The sequence below is a fragment of the Octopus bimaculoides genome, chromosome 6 (assembly GCF_046866305.1).
Source record: "Octopus bimaculoides isolate indiv1 chromosome 6, ASM4686630v1, whole genome shotgun sequence".
NCBI classification, from domain to species: domain Eukaryota; kingdom Metazoa; phylum Mollusca; class Cephalopoda; order Octopoda; family Octopodidae; genus Octopus; species Octopus bimaculoides.
This window is the reverse complement of record NC_142933.1, coordinates 26,293,581-26,313,229: the sequence shown is the minus strand read 5'-3', so window position 1 is coordinate 26,313,229 and position 19,649 is coordinate 26,293,581. Positions and strand designations below refer to the sequence as shown.

General features: G+C 34.9%; 1 protein-coding gene across 1 annotated transcript in view; it reads left to right on the top strand.

Annotated features, from left to right (window-relative positions):
• The first annotated feature begins 6,891 nt into the window (after window positions 1-6,891).
• LOC106873670 (uncharacterized) overlaps window positions 6,892-19,649 on the top strand; it is an 18,828-nt gene continuing 6,070 nt past the window's right edge. The window contains exons 1-2 of the mRNA XM_089353624.1: window positions 6,892-7,686; window positions 17,572-17,760. Coding sequence (XP_089209750.1) covers window positions 6,984-7,686; window positions 17,572-17,760 — 892 coding nt within the window. The 5' untranslated portion in view covers window positions 6,892-6,983. The remainder of the gene's footprint in view (window positions 7,687-17,571; window positions 17,761-19,649) is intronic.

The window sequence follows — 19,649 nt, the reverse complement described above, 5'->3', positions numbered from 1 at the left end:
AAAGGTTGGTGCTCATACCACTTGTTGGAACATTCTAGCCCATACTTTCTGCACAACTTCCAGTGTATTCACACTGCTACTTTGCCCTGGTGATTTTTGTACTTCTTGGGCTAGTTTTTGAGCATGCACTAATTATATGTCTAACTGTCTCAAATATTTTTCCACATAGTCTACACAAAGATGATACTGCTGTCATATCAATGCTAGCTTGTAAAGCCTGTTTTTTAGCAGTAAGAATCAGTCTTTTTGTTTCCTTCTTTTAAAAAACTATGCCTTAACCATCTCCAGGATTCTTCATCAGGTTCTTCTGCTGTTTGTTCGGAAAAACACTCTGCATAGCATCTTCTTCTTCTTCTTCGTCGTCGTCGTCGTCATCGTCATTATTATTATTATTATCATTATCATTATTATTATTGTTGTTGTTGTTGTTGTTAAGGCGGCAATTGCTTAGCACGCTGGACGAAATGCTTAGCAGTATCTCACCCACCGCTACGTTCTGAGCTCAAATTCCGCCAAAGTCGACTGTGCCTTTCTTCCTTTCTGGGTTGATAAACTAAGTACCAGTTGCGTACTTAGGTCGATGTAATTGACTCAACCCCTCCCCCAAAATTACTATCCTTGTGACATTTGAAACCATCATCATCATCATCATCATCATCATCATCATCATCATATATAATACACCTCCTGCTGTATGACCTGACTGATAGGAGTCCTCACCATTAACCATCCTTCTCTGAACATTGTCTCCATGAAGAGTACAACTGTACTAATGTACGCAAAAAAAATTATATAATATACACCAGTTATTGAGCTATTGACCCTCAAATTACCATCTTACAAGTAAAAATACTTGAATATAAAACCATGTAATTATAATCACGCACATGAATGCCCACACATGTGTGTATGTGTGTGTGTATACAGGTATGGTGATACAAACAGGAAAAATAGAACTCAAAATATGAGGATTATTCTTTTATTCCTTTATTTGTTTCAGTCATTTGACTGCTGCCATGCTGGAGCACCACCTTTAGTTGAACAAATCGACCCCAGGACTTATTCTTTGTAAACCTAGTACTTATTCTATTGGTCTCTTTTGCCGAACTACTAAGTTACAGGGATGTATAAACACCAACATCCATCATCAAGCGATGGGGGGGGGGGGACAAACACAGACACATAACCATAAACATATGTATGTATGTATATGTATATATTTATATATATATATATATATATATATATACATATATATATACATATATATATATATATATATATATATATATATATATATATATATATATATATATAAAATATGTATGTATATATATTACATTATTGAACGCACACGTCCTTTTTTGCAAGTAAGTCTACTTTATTATTCTGACGTGACTCTATCTTTCTATCTATCTATCTATCTATCTATCTGTCTATCTATCTATCTATCTATTTATCTTTCTATCTATTTATCTATCTGTCTTCCTCTATCTTTCTATCTATCTCTCTGTCCTGGCCTCCACTTCACTGCTATACCCTTCTGTCCCTTCCTCCTTGTTCCACTTCCTCCCTCCACCATCCTCTCTGCTCTCGTGTGACCTGTGGTCAGCTTTCTTTTCACTCCAGCTGCTGTGAAGGCAAGACGAACTACTAGCGTTCTACCTCAGATTCGCATTTGGCCGTACTGCTTTTGAATGTTGTTTTCACTGTCCAATTTTTCCTGTCTTGGTTTGTGCTTGCCACCTTGGAATCCTCTGTGTAGTGGGTTGATCCACTACTCAGGAAGAGACTATTCTAGAGTACGTTCTGTCTTATCTTCGAAACGTCTAGTTAGAATAGAGACAGCTGATGAAGGAATATTCCAAGTGGCTTTCCATTTTCCTATGTGTTCGTTCCGTTGTCTGTAGTTCATTGTTCTAACGTCCTGTACCCTGATATGCATATATATACACATGTAGATGTAAGTATGTACATATATGTGTGTATACATGTATATATATTCTTTGTATTATTACATTATTGAACGCACACGTCCTTTTTTGCAAGTAAGTCTACTTTATATATATATATATATATATATATATATATATATATATATATATATATATATATATATATATATATATATATATATATATACACAACGGGCTTCTTTCAATTTCTGTCTACCAAATCCACTCACAAGGCTTTGGTCAGAATGAAGCTATAGTAGAAAACACTTGCTCAAGGTGCCATGCAGTGGAACTGATCCCAGAACCATGTGGTTGGTAAGCAAGCTACTTACCATACAGCCACTCCTATGCCTATAATATGTATATTTATATTTTTTTATTAATATTTAGCAGAAGTAACAGATAATGCCTGGACCTTATGTCACTCTGTTACTTCTGCTAAATATTCATATATATATATATATATATATGTGTGTGTGTGTGTGTGTGTGTATATCATCATCATCATCATCATCATCATCGTTCAACGTCCACTTTCCATGCTGGCATGGGTTGGACGGTTTGACTGAGGACTGGTAAGCCAGGGGTATGTACCAGGCTCCAATCTGATCTGGCAAGGTTTTTACAGCTGGATGCCCTTCTTAATGCCGACCATTCCGAGAGTGTAGTGGGTGCTTTTTACATGCCACCAGCATGAGAGCCAGTCAAATGGTGCTTTTTATATGCCACTGGCATGGGACCAGTCAGGTGGCACTGGCATCGACCGTTTTGTATGGTGCTTTTTACATGTCACCAGCAGAGGAGCCAGTCCAGTGTGACTGGCATCAACCACACTCAAATGGTACTTTTTACATGCTACCAGCACAGGATGGACCAATGTTTCATCCTGTGTGATCATCATCATCATCATCATCGTTTAACGTCCGCTTTCCATGCTAGCATGGGTTGGACGATTTGACTGAGGACTGGTGAAACCGGATGGCAACACCAGGCTCCAGTCTGATTTGGCAGAGTTTCTACAGCTGGATGCCCTTCCTAACGCCAACCACTCAGAGAGTGTAGTGGGTGCTTTTACGTGTCACCCGCACGAAAACGGCCACGCTCGAAATGGTGTCTTTTATGTGCCACCCGCACAAGCCAGTCCAGGGGCACTGGCAACGATCTGTGTGATAAGTCTGCCAAACAAGTCCTCCTCAATTTCTGGCACATTGCCAAAAAAGCCTGGGAGCAATTGACTCCTTCCTGCTCCTGAAAAGGTGTGAGCATCTGGGGAATCCATTGTGCACACAACTTCTGCATGTGCAAAAGGGCATGAATGATTTTTTCCATGGACCCTATGCTTATCTTTACATTTTGGGCTAGTTGCTAAATAGTTATGTGGTGATACTGTAAAATGGCAGTTTCTACTTTATGGATGGTATCATCATCAATGGCAGAGAGTGGTCATCCAAGAATAGGAGCAGTTTCCATTAATATCTCCAACCACATTTGAACTGGTGATGCCAGTGCTTGACTATGTCATATGATGGTGCATCGTCACCATAAACGTCTTTCATCTCATCAAAAATCTCTTTTGATGTACAACCTTTCAAATATAAGAACCTGGTCACTGATCTGCATTCAATGGCCTACATTATAACATATTAGTCCACTTCAACAGCTGTTAAAGGCAAACGAATATAAGAGGAAAGCTACAATTTATAATGTGACATGTAGAGACATGCATAATTACATCTGTACAAGTTCCGTTTCCTGCAATAACCGGAAGTGGGTCAGGGGAAATCTTTAATGAACACCTCTCATATGTGTGTGTGGTGGGGGTGGATGGGTGGGTGGGTGTATGTACGTATGTGTGTGTGTGTGTGTGCACGTATGTATGTGTGTGGGAATGTGTGTGTGTGTGTGTGAGTGTGTATTTATGTATATAAATATACAGGGTGTTCGGACAACATCTCACAATTTTTTATAACTTCTTTTTTCAGGAAGATCTTAATGTGAAGAGTTGACAGTGTTTGGTGAACATAAAAATTTAAGTTGTAGTTGCGAAGAAGTTAGCTGACATGGAAGACAGGAAACCATTTGAATATTAGAAAACAGTTAACTGTAACATGATGCTTCATGATGGATATCAAAATTTTAACATCAGGACTGCTGCTCAATTCTCTGTGAACACTGTAAATGCTGGGAGACATGACAGACAGCTGCAATGAAGACTGCAAAACTATAGCCAGGTGGAAGGGACACAGCTGGGATCCTGACTGTGTCTGCATACCAGAATTCATCCAACAAATGCAGGACAAGTTAATGGAAAATCCGAGCAAGGGAATCTGAACTTTGGCAAGAGACATCGGTGTTGGAGTAGCCATCTTGAAGATGGACCTGAATGAGGACCTTCACTACAAGAGGTACAAGGGACAAATTCTGACAGCCAAGGCGAAGGAGAATAGTCTGACGAAGGTAAAGAAGCTCCTGAAGAAGCTGAGGCATCCTGCTCTGCTGAATATGATCCAGTTCTTGTCAGATGAAAAGAACTTATGCTTAGACAAGTTGTTCAACACCCAGGACAGCAGGTGGCTTGCCTACAATCTATGCATCCACGCAATGTCACACATATCATGAAAACCAAGTTCTCTTAGACTGTGATAGTCTTTGGGTGTATCATCAGTGATGGTGATATCATGCTACCCCACATCTTTGAACAAGGCCTTAGGCTCGATTTGAAACATGGCCTTAGGCTAATTGAAGCTATGGGAGGCTGTGGTCAAACTCTGGCTGGAGAGGGTTGCTGCTGGAGTGCCATATGTGTGGCAGCAAGATTCAGCTCGTTGCCATACCCCCAGAAAGAGTCAGAGGTGGTTGTCAGAGAATTTCTGTAACTTCACCAGCCCCAATATCTGGCCTCCTAATTCTCCTGATTGTAATCCCATACAAATTACTTGGTGACCCTGCCAGTGCTGATGCCATGTAAAAAGCATTCAGCCCATTCTGTTGGGTGGTTGGTGTTGGGAAGGGCTTCCACCCATAAAAACCCTGCTAAAACAGACACAGAAGTCTGGTGCATGCTCCTGTCAAACAATCCAACCCATGTCAGCATGGAATGGGGACATTAAACGATGATGATGAGACACAATTGAGAAAGACACCAACCACTCCGCCAGCAACACTAGGGCCAGGCTGTTGGTCAAGATCAAGGAGGTGTTCCCAAGTAAACAGTGAGGAATGCATGTGCCAGGTTCCAGAGCTATCATGATTGAAGCTGAGGGCAGCTACTCTGAATAGAGTGTTATCCGTCAGCCATAATCTTGTTGATATTTTTTTGATTATTTAAAATACTTTTATTTTTGAATGAAATACTGAAATTTTTTCCCCCTTTTATGCAGACTGTCAAACTTAGCCTGAAGCCTTCTGTTAATATAAGTGTGTGTGTGCTTATATTCCTGTCAAACCGTCCAACACAAACCAGCATAGCTTTGAGCATGGACATTAAATGACAATTAGGGGATGGGGGGGGTGATGGTGATAATGATGATAATGATGATGATGATGACGACATACATGCCCACGGGCATATGGCGTAGTGGTTAAGAGTGCGGGATACTAACCCCAAGATTCCGAGTTCAATTCAGGCAGTGACCTGAACAATGATTATAGTAATAATAATAATAATGATGATGATGATGACGATGATGATGATGATGATGATGATGATGGTGGTGGTGGTGGTGGTGGTGGTGGTGGTGGTGGTGGTGGTGGTGGTGGTGGTGGTGGTGGTGGTGGTGGTGGTGGTGGTGGTGGTGGTGATGATGGTGATAATGATGATGATGATGATGATGATGATGATGATGGAAAAAATAACATAGGAATGAGAACCCAGGATCGAAATTTCCCCAAGGCACCTGAGGAAGGCTGGAGGTTATATCAGCCGAAATGTTGTGTTAACAACAAACATGATGAGAACAAATATCTGTCAAATGTAAATAATGTACATAATTCCTCACCTCTTAAATATAGAACTGTATTCAATAATGTTATTGTTTAGTTTTAGAATGATATTGTAGAGCAGGTGTGAGAGGCCTGATCCAGCCAGTTCAAACATAATATAAGTAAAGTATTTGGGCTTGGTATGGCCAGTTTAAATGCTAAAGGGTTGATATGTATATGCATATATATGTACAAGTGTATGTGTGTATTGTGTGTGTGTGTGTGTGCATGTGTGATTGTGTGTGTGTGTCCTTAAGTTTTGATTGACTCATATCAATCTATTGATGTGTTCCTCACCATTGATATGTCCTCCACCATATTTTCAACTCTGTTGCCTTAACTATCAATGCTCTTATATTCTATATTTGATTAACATATTGCTTGTTATTCTGAAGATGTACTTGTCTGTGACTGTGTATTGAAATTAAAGCAATTATAGACTGGAAGACTTACAAAAATTGTTAACTTCACTAAAAAGTTTATGATTTTGTGTCAAACTTTTGTTGCACTTACTGCAACCTTGTCACCAATATAATTCCACTGTAACTATGCACTGTGGAACTATATTAGTAACCAAGTTGCAGTTAGTGCAATGGAAATTGTGACTCCAAATAATAATGTTTAAATGAAGTTAACAATTTTCGTGTGTTTTTCAATGGCTTATATGTATGTATCTTCCATATTGCAAGAAAATTATTTATACATTATTTCCTTTATCAATAATATGCAATAATATTATTCAACTTGTTTTTCAGGTTCAAATTCCCATCAGTTATTATCTTGGACTTTCCACGAATCAGTGACATTTTCTTCCTCTCAAGAATATAATAATTCTTGAGGTGACATTATCTTTTCTCTGGATTCTATTAACTATTGAACAATCTTTAATCTATCTATCTGTTTCTTCCTTATATATATATATATATATATATATATATATATATATATATATATATATATGCACGTATGTATATATATATGCATGTATGTATATATATATGCATGTATGTATAATTTTGCTATAAATAACAAAAGCAAACTGCAGCAATGTCTAACCAAAATATTAATAACACTGTGAAAAACAATAAACATTTACTAAATGAGCAATCCAGAAATTCCCTTCTGTCTCAGCAGGAAGACACAACCAAAAGTTTAAATGGAAAGATTTCAAATACAAAGACAAAACACTATAGGAAATCTAATGAAAAACACACAGAGAAAAGCGATGTTGATAAAGCAGTAGAAACTACAGAAAATAACAAGAGTGACAATGTAATAAAAACTACTAAGAATAGCCATGCTAATAAAACTGTAAAATCTACTGAAAATAACCAAGAAGATAAAGTCATAAAAACTACAGAGAACAACCTGGCTGAAGTAAAAAATGATAACAGTAATAATTTGAAATCAGGAACCACAGAAGAACCAAATGAACAGGAGAAGAAATTACCTTCTGGGACTTTATCATTGAACATCTCTGAAATTGATTCCTATAGCAAAGCCAATGAAGAAGAGGATCAAATGGTCCTTGTTTCTGAATCAGACTCTCGCAAACACAGCCTAGAATTGGCAAAGACAGAAGATTTGAAAGAGAGTGAACTTTATGATATTGAAAGTGACAGCTCAAATAGTGATGAGGATCAAAACAAAATTCAAGAGAGAACAGCCCTATTTCAATCCTGTATACCTTATTTGCCCATAGAAGTTGCCTCTGTCTGTCTTGCATGTAATATTCTCATACCAGGATTTGGTAAGTAGCTTTTTGTTCTTTGTTTTCCTTCTATTGTTTTTTCTTTAATATTTTCTTCAAAACATACCTGTTTCAAAATGCATGACCTGATCACAAAAGGAAGCATAACTGAGAGCAAAATATTTACGATTATAATAATTATTGCAAATGTTTGAATTTCTAAACTTATCCTATCCCTGTGTGTGTGTGTGTGTGTGTGTGTGTGTGTGTGTGTGTGTGTGTGTGCACATGCACGTGTGTGTGCATGCACGCAACCCACCCAAACCATTCAAGCATGGAAATATGGTTGTTAATTGATTATATAGGTACTAGCGTTTTTAGAAGTTTTTCGTAAATACATACATACATACATGCATGCATACATACATACATAGATACAAACATACAAATATACATACATACATACATACATACATACATATATATATATATATACACACACACACACACACACACACACACTCACACATATATGTATATATATATATATATATATATATATATATATATATATATATATATATATATATATATATACTGCTGTATCTGAGGAGAGTCATTCTCTTTTAGTGCCTTATAATTTAACATGCTCAGCAGTATAATTTCCACTTATTTATTTTGTATTTTTCTAAAACATTTGTTGCGTCTTGCAGCCTTTTCAATAGTTTTGTCTCTGTCCGTTATTCACACTGCGTTCCTTTTCATTTGTTTGTGCACATGTGTGTGGGTTAGTGTACGTATGTCTGTCTGTCTGTCTGTATGTATGTATGTATGTATGTATGTATGTATCAGGAGTGACTGTGTGGTAAGTAGCTTGCTTACCAACCACATGGTTCCAGGTTCAGTCCCATTGCGTGACACCTTGGGCAAGTGTCTTCTACTATAGCCTCGGGCTGACCAGAGCCTTGTGAGTGGATTTGGTGGACGGAAACTGAAAGAAGCCCGTCGTATATATGTATATGTATATATATATATATATATATAGTTTACAGGTATGATCAACAAAAAAATATTTCATCTAGTAAGAGATAAATATCATTTAATATACACAATTACAAAAGAGAAACTAATAGTTTTGTATTTTAAGATATATTTAAGATACAAGAAAATGGTCCATGTGCTTCTATTTGCTAAAAGTTTCGGATCCAGCAAGCACATGGACAGGTTCCTTTTGTTGAACTAGAGGACACCACCCACTTCAGATTGAGTTACTATCTTACAAACCTTGGCCTCCTTTCTGTGATATTATTTTGTACCAGCTACATTAATTATGGTTTTTACGGTCAAAGAGGACGAAAATCTTGGCTTTCTTACTTTCTTTTAATTTCACTGTTTGCATTTTTTTCTGCTTTTTCTCATATTTTGTCATAGACCAGTATACTGATTTTTTAAAAATATTGTGTGTGTATATATATATATATATATATATATATATATATATATATATAATAATATAGATTTAATCAAAAGATTAAATGTGGTACTTAAAATGTTTGAGGCACCAGAATTTGGTAGGGTAAAAACCAAAAACAAAATCAAGAGATTTGGTGAATAAAATTTGAAGAAAAGCAACAAAAATTCAATAGGTTATAGCAGTACGTACGTTTCGTACAAGCTCAATTTATTCATGTAGTGAGAACACTACATGAATAAATGGAGCTTGTACGAAACGTATGTACTGCTATAACCTATTGAATTTTTGTTGCTTTTCTTCAAATATATGTATATATATATATATATATATATATATATAAACAATAAATTGAATAGAGAGATACGGTTGACAATCCAAATAATTTTTTTATATTGACATGACTCCAATCACTATCACACATAGATAGGAACAGATAAACACGACACTCATAAATCCAACTTCTCTGCTCTTTTTCTAAGTTCCTATTATTATTTTTCTCTGTGTGGTGATTTTGCAAATTGTAAAATGAATTTATATCTATGTATGAAACGATTGTATGCATGAATAAACTTCTTACAACGTTTTAACATCTTATCTCCTCCATTTTTGACAAATATGATTAGATTTGTAGAACTTCATTCCATAAATTAATCATGCACTTAGTATACTATGAATATAATATAAGATAACATAAACAATTATTAAAAAAACAAAAAAGCCAACAATTTGTTTTGACTTATATATATTTTTTGATATATAAACAATTCAATTCCCTTATATAAGCCTCATCAGTGCTAATGGTTTGGAGACAGATGAAATTCTGTGTGAAAGGATGGCTGAATTGTGAAAAAAATTAATTCAAATGCCTCTGTATTATGAGCCCGAGCATTAGCCATTCAACTAAATATCAATTACAATAAAAACAAGATTATAATGGACAGGATAATTAAGTAAGTCAAATCTGCAACTATCAAAATATATTTCTATATATCTCAAATAATATTAAACCAAACTTGTTTATTTTGAAGACAATCTTTTGCTATTATAATAACTGGATGTATTGCACACCCCTTTTAAGGAATTTTTCCTTAGTTTGTTATTTATATATATATATATATATATATATATATATATATATATATATATATATAACTGTATCAAGCAGACAATTAGATTTTGTTATATGCTGCTGGTTCACAGTACACTTTCTCACATTGTTGAACCTTGAAATGATGCCACCCCGCTAGGTGAATAGGCCAACATTCCTTCTTAATAGAGTGCCAGTTTGTTGTAGGGCTATCTATTTACAGTTGAGTGTAATGAAGCAATGTGAAATGTGTTGTTTTGTTTAAGAACACAATGCACTGCCAGTCTGGGGATCAAAACTACAATCTTGTGATTGTGAGTGCTTCTTCATACACACACACACACACACACACACACACACACACACACACACACACACACACACACATACACACACACAATAAAAAGTCAAGAAACTTCGCACAAGTCAAATAATGTTAAGGATGTGAAATATTTATGATAAAATTTTATAATAATAATAATGATGATGATAATAACAACAACAACAACAACAACAACAATAATAATAAAAGTAAATATGAATTAATTAAATGTCATCTCATTGATTAATTATACATATCAGTACAGTTGATCTTTATCAATGAATGTAAATTTATTGATCTATTGCTGTTCAGAAGTTCCATCAGTACACTGGAATAAAGGAAAAATTTTAATCTAGTTGTCACTTACTATCACATGCATCTGTATATTGATTGAAAAATATTTTCCTGTAACTGGGGAAGCAAATTTGTTTTGTATGTAGTGTTATTCATTTTTCTTAGTGTCGTTCCAGTTTGTCCTATATAATTCTCTTCACTTCCTGAACACATTTTATATTAAATTAGGTCTAAACACACAGGTAAAATTATTTGTTAATTTGAAGCATTGTCTTTGTTTAAAATGGAATTCTGATCCTTCAGACAAGTTCAAACATATCCTACAGTTAGATCAGACACATTTTTTAACTGTTGTTTCTGTTCTTGTTGAATATACTTTAGCATCTGTTAATACTCTCTTTAATGAATGTGGTTGTCAGTTATGTTTTATGCTAGGAAAAATTGATTTAGCCAGGTAGCCTTCTTTTAGCATCAGTACATTTTGAAAAATAATATTATGGGTCCATCCATGACTGCATGATAAGATGTTTGCTTCTTGATCACATGATTTTAGGTTCAGTTCCATAAGGGCAAGTGTCTTCTATTATAACCTATAACTACTTTAACCTTGGACTGACCAAAGCTTTGTGGGTGGATTGGTGGACAGACAGGCACACACACACACACACACACACACACACACACACACACACACACACAAATGCATGCACGCGCACACACACACACACACAGAAAGATGGCTGCTTATGAATACCAAAACTTTCTCAGGTGAAGAATGCACCCCAGAACATAAGTTAGTTGTTAGTGACTTCAGGATCAAGGCTAAATGACTGTCCAGAAGATGATCAGTATGGAAAAGAAGGATCTGGGAGCTTAAAGATCCTCTGAATGGACAGAGATTTAGAGACATATTACTTTAAGCTTTTGTTATATGCCACCATCTGCTAAAGAAGGTAGATAATGTTGATTGAGGAACGTATTTTAAGTTCTCAAAGTCATATATTACAAGAATTTATAGCCATCACAAATGTAAATGTTCTTTAGGCTATATTAAATGGAATATTTGTTGTAGCATCTTTCAGGTGATAGATTGTAGAGTAGAAAATATAAGTTTGTCATATATGTCTGTCTCATTTTGATTATTGACTTTCATTGTTAAAATATCTAAAGATAGTATTCCATTGTACATTGAATATTACTATTTATTCTATTAAGTAATGTTTTAAATTTATTTTATTTCCATATGTTTTTGTTCTATTGAATAAAGCAATTATTAAGAAATATTTTCTAGTTCTCTTTTATGTATTGAAAGAAATAGTTCTTGTATTTTCATAGTGATTCTTAATACATTGTAATTCATCATTATACCAAAATTAAATTTGCATAGATTGGGACTAATTTTGTCTCCATTGCAGTTCTGAACTTTTGTCAGTAATAGTTAACATCAAACTTGAAATAGTTATCTGTGTATCATACTTAATGTACTCATGTAACTGGAAGGCATGGTGCTATGGTTTTAGTCTGAGAGAAAATTTCTTCATTGCCATGTTTTGTTAAAAATCACAATATATATAGAAGCCAGGCAAACATCATCCCAGCAATGACTCTCAAGAACATCAGAAGTATTTCAGCTTTCTTGGATCTTGTCAACAAAGTATATCTGCCTGTTTCGGGCCTAAACAAAATTTGTCCTTTTGACAAATTATCAGACTGAAGTTAACTCAGAGTGCATAATTGAAACAGTCTTAATTTAAAATAGCTGTCTATGTATCATATTTAATGTACATTCACCGCTGATGCTGGGTTTTGTTAGAGAAGATCTTGTCATAGACATGCCATGTTAAATTGTTATCTTATACAATAGGCTTTAATCCTTCAATTATTAATTCATTTTGTATGCATTCTGGTAATTCATCAGCAAAATCTCCAACAAGAATTTGTGCTTATATTCCATAGTTATAGAATATTTGTATATAAATTCACATTATCAAAAAATACAATAAGTGTTTTTCCATTGACTGTTTTTCGAAGGTGATTTAATGACATGATCATCTCTTATAAAAGTTTTAATGTGCTTAAGAAATAGTTTCAGTAAGATGTTAACAAAATTACTCGAATGTTGAGTAATTTTATTTGTTGGGCCAACTACTATTGGTCTTAAAGCATTTGATGTTATAATATATATATATATGAATATATATATCATCATCATCATCATCATCATCGTTTAACGTCCGCTTTCTATGCTAGCATGGGTTGGACGATTTGACTGAGGACTGGTGCAACCGGATGGCTACACCAGGCTCCAATCTAATTTGGCAGAGTTTCTACAGCTGGATGCCCTTCCTAACGCCGACCACTCAGAGAGTGTAGACCAATATATATATATATATATATATATATATATATATATATATATATATATGTATGTATGTATGTATATATGTATGTATGTATGTATGTATGTATGTATGTATTTCAGCAACAATTGTGTAATTACCATGGATGACTCCAGGTAACTATAGACAGTGAATGTGCTTTATCAGCGTACCACTAGGAACATACCCAACGCTTAAATTTTAATTGATATATATACTTGTGAATTCTTTGTAAACTTCACTTGTTATCTTGCTTCTGAGAATTTTTGGTAAGCCATAAAAAGGACTAATTTAAAATTAATTGCAACATACTAGAATGACCTACCTATAATAACACAATTCCAGACTTTTGGGTACTTCCATTTTTTTATATTGTTTAAGAGGAATGTTTCTCAAAATTGATTGGTACTTGTTTAATAGCGTCTTTATTGACCCTGAAAATATGAAGGGCAAAGCTAACTAGTCCAGGATTTGAACCCTTAACATAGAACATAAGAACAAATACTGTTATGCATTTTATCCAACACTCTATTGATCTCCTTACATACAATACTACACAGGTTCAAATGCACACACAATCACATACACACACACATGCACATGTGAACATATTTACATACAAAAAATATACAAAAATATAGAAACACAGATATAGACACACAGACATTCACATGCACTAACCTGCACATATTTGCATATGCACACACATCTGAACATATAAACATATATATAAATATTTGGAAACACATACAGACATGCATATACATAAACCTGCACACACATTCACACTCACACACATACACATACATACTGGCATACACATTTATAAAACCTGAGCAACAACACCACACCGATTTCTATAGCTACAGATAAAAAATGATCACAAAAATGTACAAAAACATACATATGCATGCAAAAACGACCCCCACACACCCATACATAGTAACTTACTCCACCACCTTTCCACTCCTCTAAAGGAAACGTAGTTACAACACCAACATCAAAGCAACAGGCAACGTGATGCAACACAGAAACTAGCATAACCAGTATCATTCAAGAAATTTAATCAGACGTTAAATTAATAGACAATAATTATATAATAATAGTAACACCACCAACAACAGCAACAGCAACTATAATAATAATATAAAAAAAAAAAAATAATAATAATGATAATGATAAGGTTTCATATTAGCTGCTCAAGACCAAAGCTTATTAACCCGGAACTACCAAGCCAATGTGATAAAAAATGGAGCTGACCCAAAATGCCGATTCTATAATGATGAGATTGAAACTATAGACCACCTAATCTCAGGGTGTAGAGTCTTAGCACCTGTAGAATATAAAGCAAGACATGACAGAGTCAGCCAGTATTTACACTGGACAATATGTCGGCATTATTAAATCAAAACTGCTGACAAATGGTATAAACACCATCCTGAAGCTGTGACTGAGGGAGAAAATGTGTTGATTCTCTGGAACTTCCCCGTTCATACCGACAAAACTATGAAGGCTAATAAACCGGATATTATTATAAAAGATCAGACAAAAAAGATGACATGAGTATTCCTTGCAATCACAATATTGCGGCGAAAGAATTTGATAAGATCAGTAAATATAAAAACTTGGTAATAGAAATTGAAAAAAATGTGGCATCTCAAGGTGACTACCATACCAGTGATAGTAGGATCTCTAGGAATGATTAAAAAAAGGTACTGAAACCTATTTGAAAATGATACCAGGCTTACCATCCCTACAGGAAGTGCAAAAAATTGTGTTAACTGGAATGACTCATGTACTGAGAAGAGCATTATCGCTGTGAAAACAACATCCATTCCTGAATTTATTTATTTATTAATTTTTTTTACATGCATATTTTACTTGTGAATTTCCGTGTGTAAACTGGGAATGCATACAATGAGCTTCTCTGCCTTAGGTGTGCAGAAAACACTCGGCGAGAAATGGAAGAAAACTCAAAGTAAGAAGAAGAAAAAACATAATAATAATAATAACAACAACAACAACAATAATAATAATAATAATAATAATAATAATAATAATAATAATAATAATAATAATAATAATAATAATAATAATAATTGTTTGGGAAATCAAAAAAACATAGATTTCTTAACCAAAGCAGTCCAGAAGTGTGGTAGGGACATTGGTATGGAATTTGGAATTACCAAATGTTCAGTACAAGAGGGAAGAAAACATCCTAGGAGAGACCATGGGTGAACCTGACGGTAGTGGGTATAGATATTTAGGGATTTTTGAGCTGGATGACATTCTACACAGAAAAATGAAAGTCATGGTCAGTGAGATGTATCAAAAAAGGGTGAAGATGGTGCTGAAATCCAACCTGAATGCCAAAAATGTGATTGCCACAATGAATATCTGGGTAGTTGCGGTGATCAGATATAGTGCGTCCATCCTCAAATGGACTGAGGAGGAAATATCAATACTGGATAGAAAGACAAGAAAGTTGATGATGCTGCATGGAGTGCTACACCCTAAAGCAAACGTAAACAGACTGTATATGAAAAGAAAGAATGGTGGCAGAGGAATAATTAGTATAGACCATTGTATAAGGAGTGAAAGGAGAACACTTGCTGAGTATTTGATAAATAGTGATGAAGACCTACTGCAATATGCCGCGAAAGATATGGATGTAAATGCAGATGAAATGGTGGGCAAGGATGAGAATGCATGGAAAGTTTGAAAGGAATACACAGGACGTAAAGAATAATACAGCATCATGGGCATGGCTTAAGCGAGGTGATTTGAAGTGTACCACCGAAAGCCTGATCATTGCTGCACAAGACCAGGCTCTTGCTACCAATTCAGTGAAGTATAACATCTATAAAACTTCTGATACCCAGAAATGCAGACTCTGTGGAAAGAGTGTGAAAAATGTGACTCACTTGGTAAGTGGATGTGAGAGTCTTGCACAAAAAAGAATACAAGCACCACCACGATAAAGTGTGTGTATCTTCACTGGCTTTTATGCCGTAAATACCAATATGAAGTAACAGAGAACTGGTATGAGCATGTGCCAAGTAAAGTTATGCAGGAGGATGGAAAAGTAGAGATACTCTGGGACTACGATTTTCAGTCAGATCATGTAATTGAACACTGTCGGCCAGATATTGTCATATTGAGTAAGAGAGAAAAATTCCTGTCAGGTCATTGATGCAGCCATACTAAATAGAATGAATGTTGTGAGTAAAGAGATTGAAAAAATCACCAAGTACTCCGAATTGAAAGTGGAAATGGCAAGACTGTATGGAATGCGAGAGGGTAATGTAAAAGTGATACCAGTGGTGATCGGAGCATTGAGCTGAATCTGATTGAAACTTCAAGACTTCGTAAGGCAACTGGAAATCCCATGCAACATTGATGTCTTGCAAAAAGCAGCCTTATTGGGCACAGCGCACATCTGTCTGAGGTCATTGTTGTGACTTGGCAGATGAGTAAAGACAGACTCCGGTGCATTTTTACCTACACTGTGTTATGAAGGAATAATAATAATAATGATAATAATAATAAAAATAATCAGGTGATGATGATGATGATTTTTTCCTGCCTCAGGAACAACGAATTTAGGAAACATTACAAGGATAAAGTTACCAAATCGATGATATTGGTGAGGGGAGGGGGTAAGGTATCATGTGATATATACTTGGTACATATCATGTAATAACATGATTGACCAGGTTCATGGATGTTGTTACACATTGTTGTTCACAATGTGCTTTGCATCGTTTTCATTTTCAAATGATGTCACCCTACTGGCTTGGTGAAGAGGCCAACATTGTCCCTGATTGGAAAAGTAGTCCTTTACAGGGTTACCAATTTACAGCTGAGTGGATTGGAGAAATGTGAAATGAAGTGTTTTGCTCAAGAACACAATGTGTCACTTGTTCCAGGAATTGAACCAATGATCTTGTGATCATGAATACAACACTCTAACCACTAAGCCACACATCTTCACAAATGTGTGTGTGTGTGTGTGTGTGTGAATCTATCTACACACACACACACACGCACACAGACACACACACGCACACACACACACACACACACACACACACACACACACACACACACACACACACACATATACATACAAATACATATAATATCTTGCAGTGTGAAACAGAAATGAAGTAAATGAAAAACTTTTAAACTTTGCAGCATGTGATATTTCTATTTCAATTTTGTTTTATACTGCTTTTTCAACATGCCTGTTTTCTCAGACCCAATTCAATTTAAATCCCTGCTAATTTTGCAATTTGTCCTTATAACATACCCTCATCTATCATAAATATGATAAATATGAAAAAAGCAAACAAACAAACACTAATTAATAATTACTATTTTTCAACAGGAAGCATATTGTGTGGTGTATTCCAATTCTGCTGTGGTAAAAAACAAGTTAGCAACAAAAAGACAGACAATTCAACAAGGATTTTGATGAACTTTTTGGTAGGCATCATGCAGTTCTCCACATTAACATTTTTCCTTGTTGGATGGTTCTGGAGTATTGCCTGGGGAATGAAGATTCTGTTCTTATCAAGTAAGTAACTCTACCAGTGGATGAATCAAATTTGATTTTCTTTCTCATTCTTTGATTCTATATTTCTCTTAAAGAGTTAAGAAGGGAGCCACTATATCAAAGATAGGGAATTGCTCTATCACCAGAGGTGGATTGCAAGTGAAAAAGAAGCTGTGAGGGTGCAAATTAAAGATATATTAAAAATAATAACTTATGGGTATGTAAACACACTAAAACCAGTTGTCAAGTGGTGGTGGGGGACAAACATAAACACACACACACACACACACACATGTACATATATATGTGACAGGCTTCTTTCAGTTTCCATCTACCAAATCCACCCACATGGCTTTGGTCAGTTCAAGGCTATAATAGAAGACACTCACTCAAGGTGCCACAAAGTGGGACTGAACCTGGAACCATGTAGTTAGGAAGCAAGCTTCTTCTGGCCTTTTCTATATGCATTCTATATTTGGTAATTTACTCTGAATTTCAAACTGAATCATTTATTAAATCCACAGAAGTAAGATTGTTCACATTCAGTTATCCAACAATCTACATCCACAGAATTAATAAAAGATTACACTAAAAATTCTAAGAATTTTACTAGATACAACTAGCACTTAAAGAAGGCTGGAATACAAAATGACCAAAATCTTATGACTATAACAACCAAAATGAGGATGCTAGTTTGAAAATATCAGTATATAAAATTTCAGTGGTGAGCAGCTAATATTAACTCTTTTACTGCAGAAAGCAGATATATCAACTCAGAATTTCATTACCCTTAACCACAGAAAGCAGTTTTATATTTCAGTCCATTTTTTGTTGAAGAATATCATGTTTGAAACAATGTTCTATTGAGATATGTCAAGGTTATTGAGGCAATGTGACTTGTAGAAAATACCAATTCTACTTTTCTGGTAGATGTTCAAAATAATTATCAGAATAGCCAATGAAATATAATTTTGCAGTTAAAGAATTAAATTACTGCTTTGATCTTAAACCTCTATGTGATTTTCCAATCTGCTAGAAATAGCAACCAAATTTCCCTCAGATTACACCTTATTTTATTAACAAGAGAAGACATAGCATTTTTTATAATTGACCAGAGAGTTGTGTATTCCACTCCATTCTGTTTTAGCCTCCAGATGAGGTTTGACAGAGATGTTGAGTGTCTTTTGTTTATATTGGAAAACAATGAGAGATGGTTTCTCAGATGATTTTTCATGGTGTCTGCGTACTACCAATGCACACACATTTCTGCATATTTGCCTTGACCTCGCATTTGTACACTACATTCCGTATCATGCAGTTGTTGCCAAATCTGCATTCATCTTTACATCTACAGTTACACATGATACTATTTTTATCCTTTTTTTCCCATAGAGTTACTATTGGTGGGACTCTTTCTTCTTCCTTTTGTAATCATGCACTCATTTTCTTCATGTATGTATTACACTTCTAATTGTGTGGTGCTGCTTGGGTTTGTTTTTGCTATTGATGAGTTTTTACTAGCACTATTTTCTGCCATTCTATCATTGTATATAGTTCCTATAGATGTGGTTGGTTTATATATTTTGTCTGGTTTTATTCTATATAGTTTTGTGTTATTTAGTTTGTGTATGCAGTCCTCTAGATTGTGGGAAGTTGCGTATGCTAGTTTTACATCGTGTCCGTTTATGATTTTGTGATATTTGGAAGATTTGGGGAATTGTCTATCTATTGCTGTGAAGAATTTCTGGCCTATTTTGAATTTTACTTGTGAATTTGAAGATCAGATTAAATCAGATTATTTCATTGGTTATCTTTCCATTTCTTTTAATATATCTACTAGCTCTGTTCATCTGTTTCATTGGTTTGTTGTCATTATTACTATCTGTATTTCATGGTGTGATTTTTTTAAA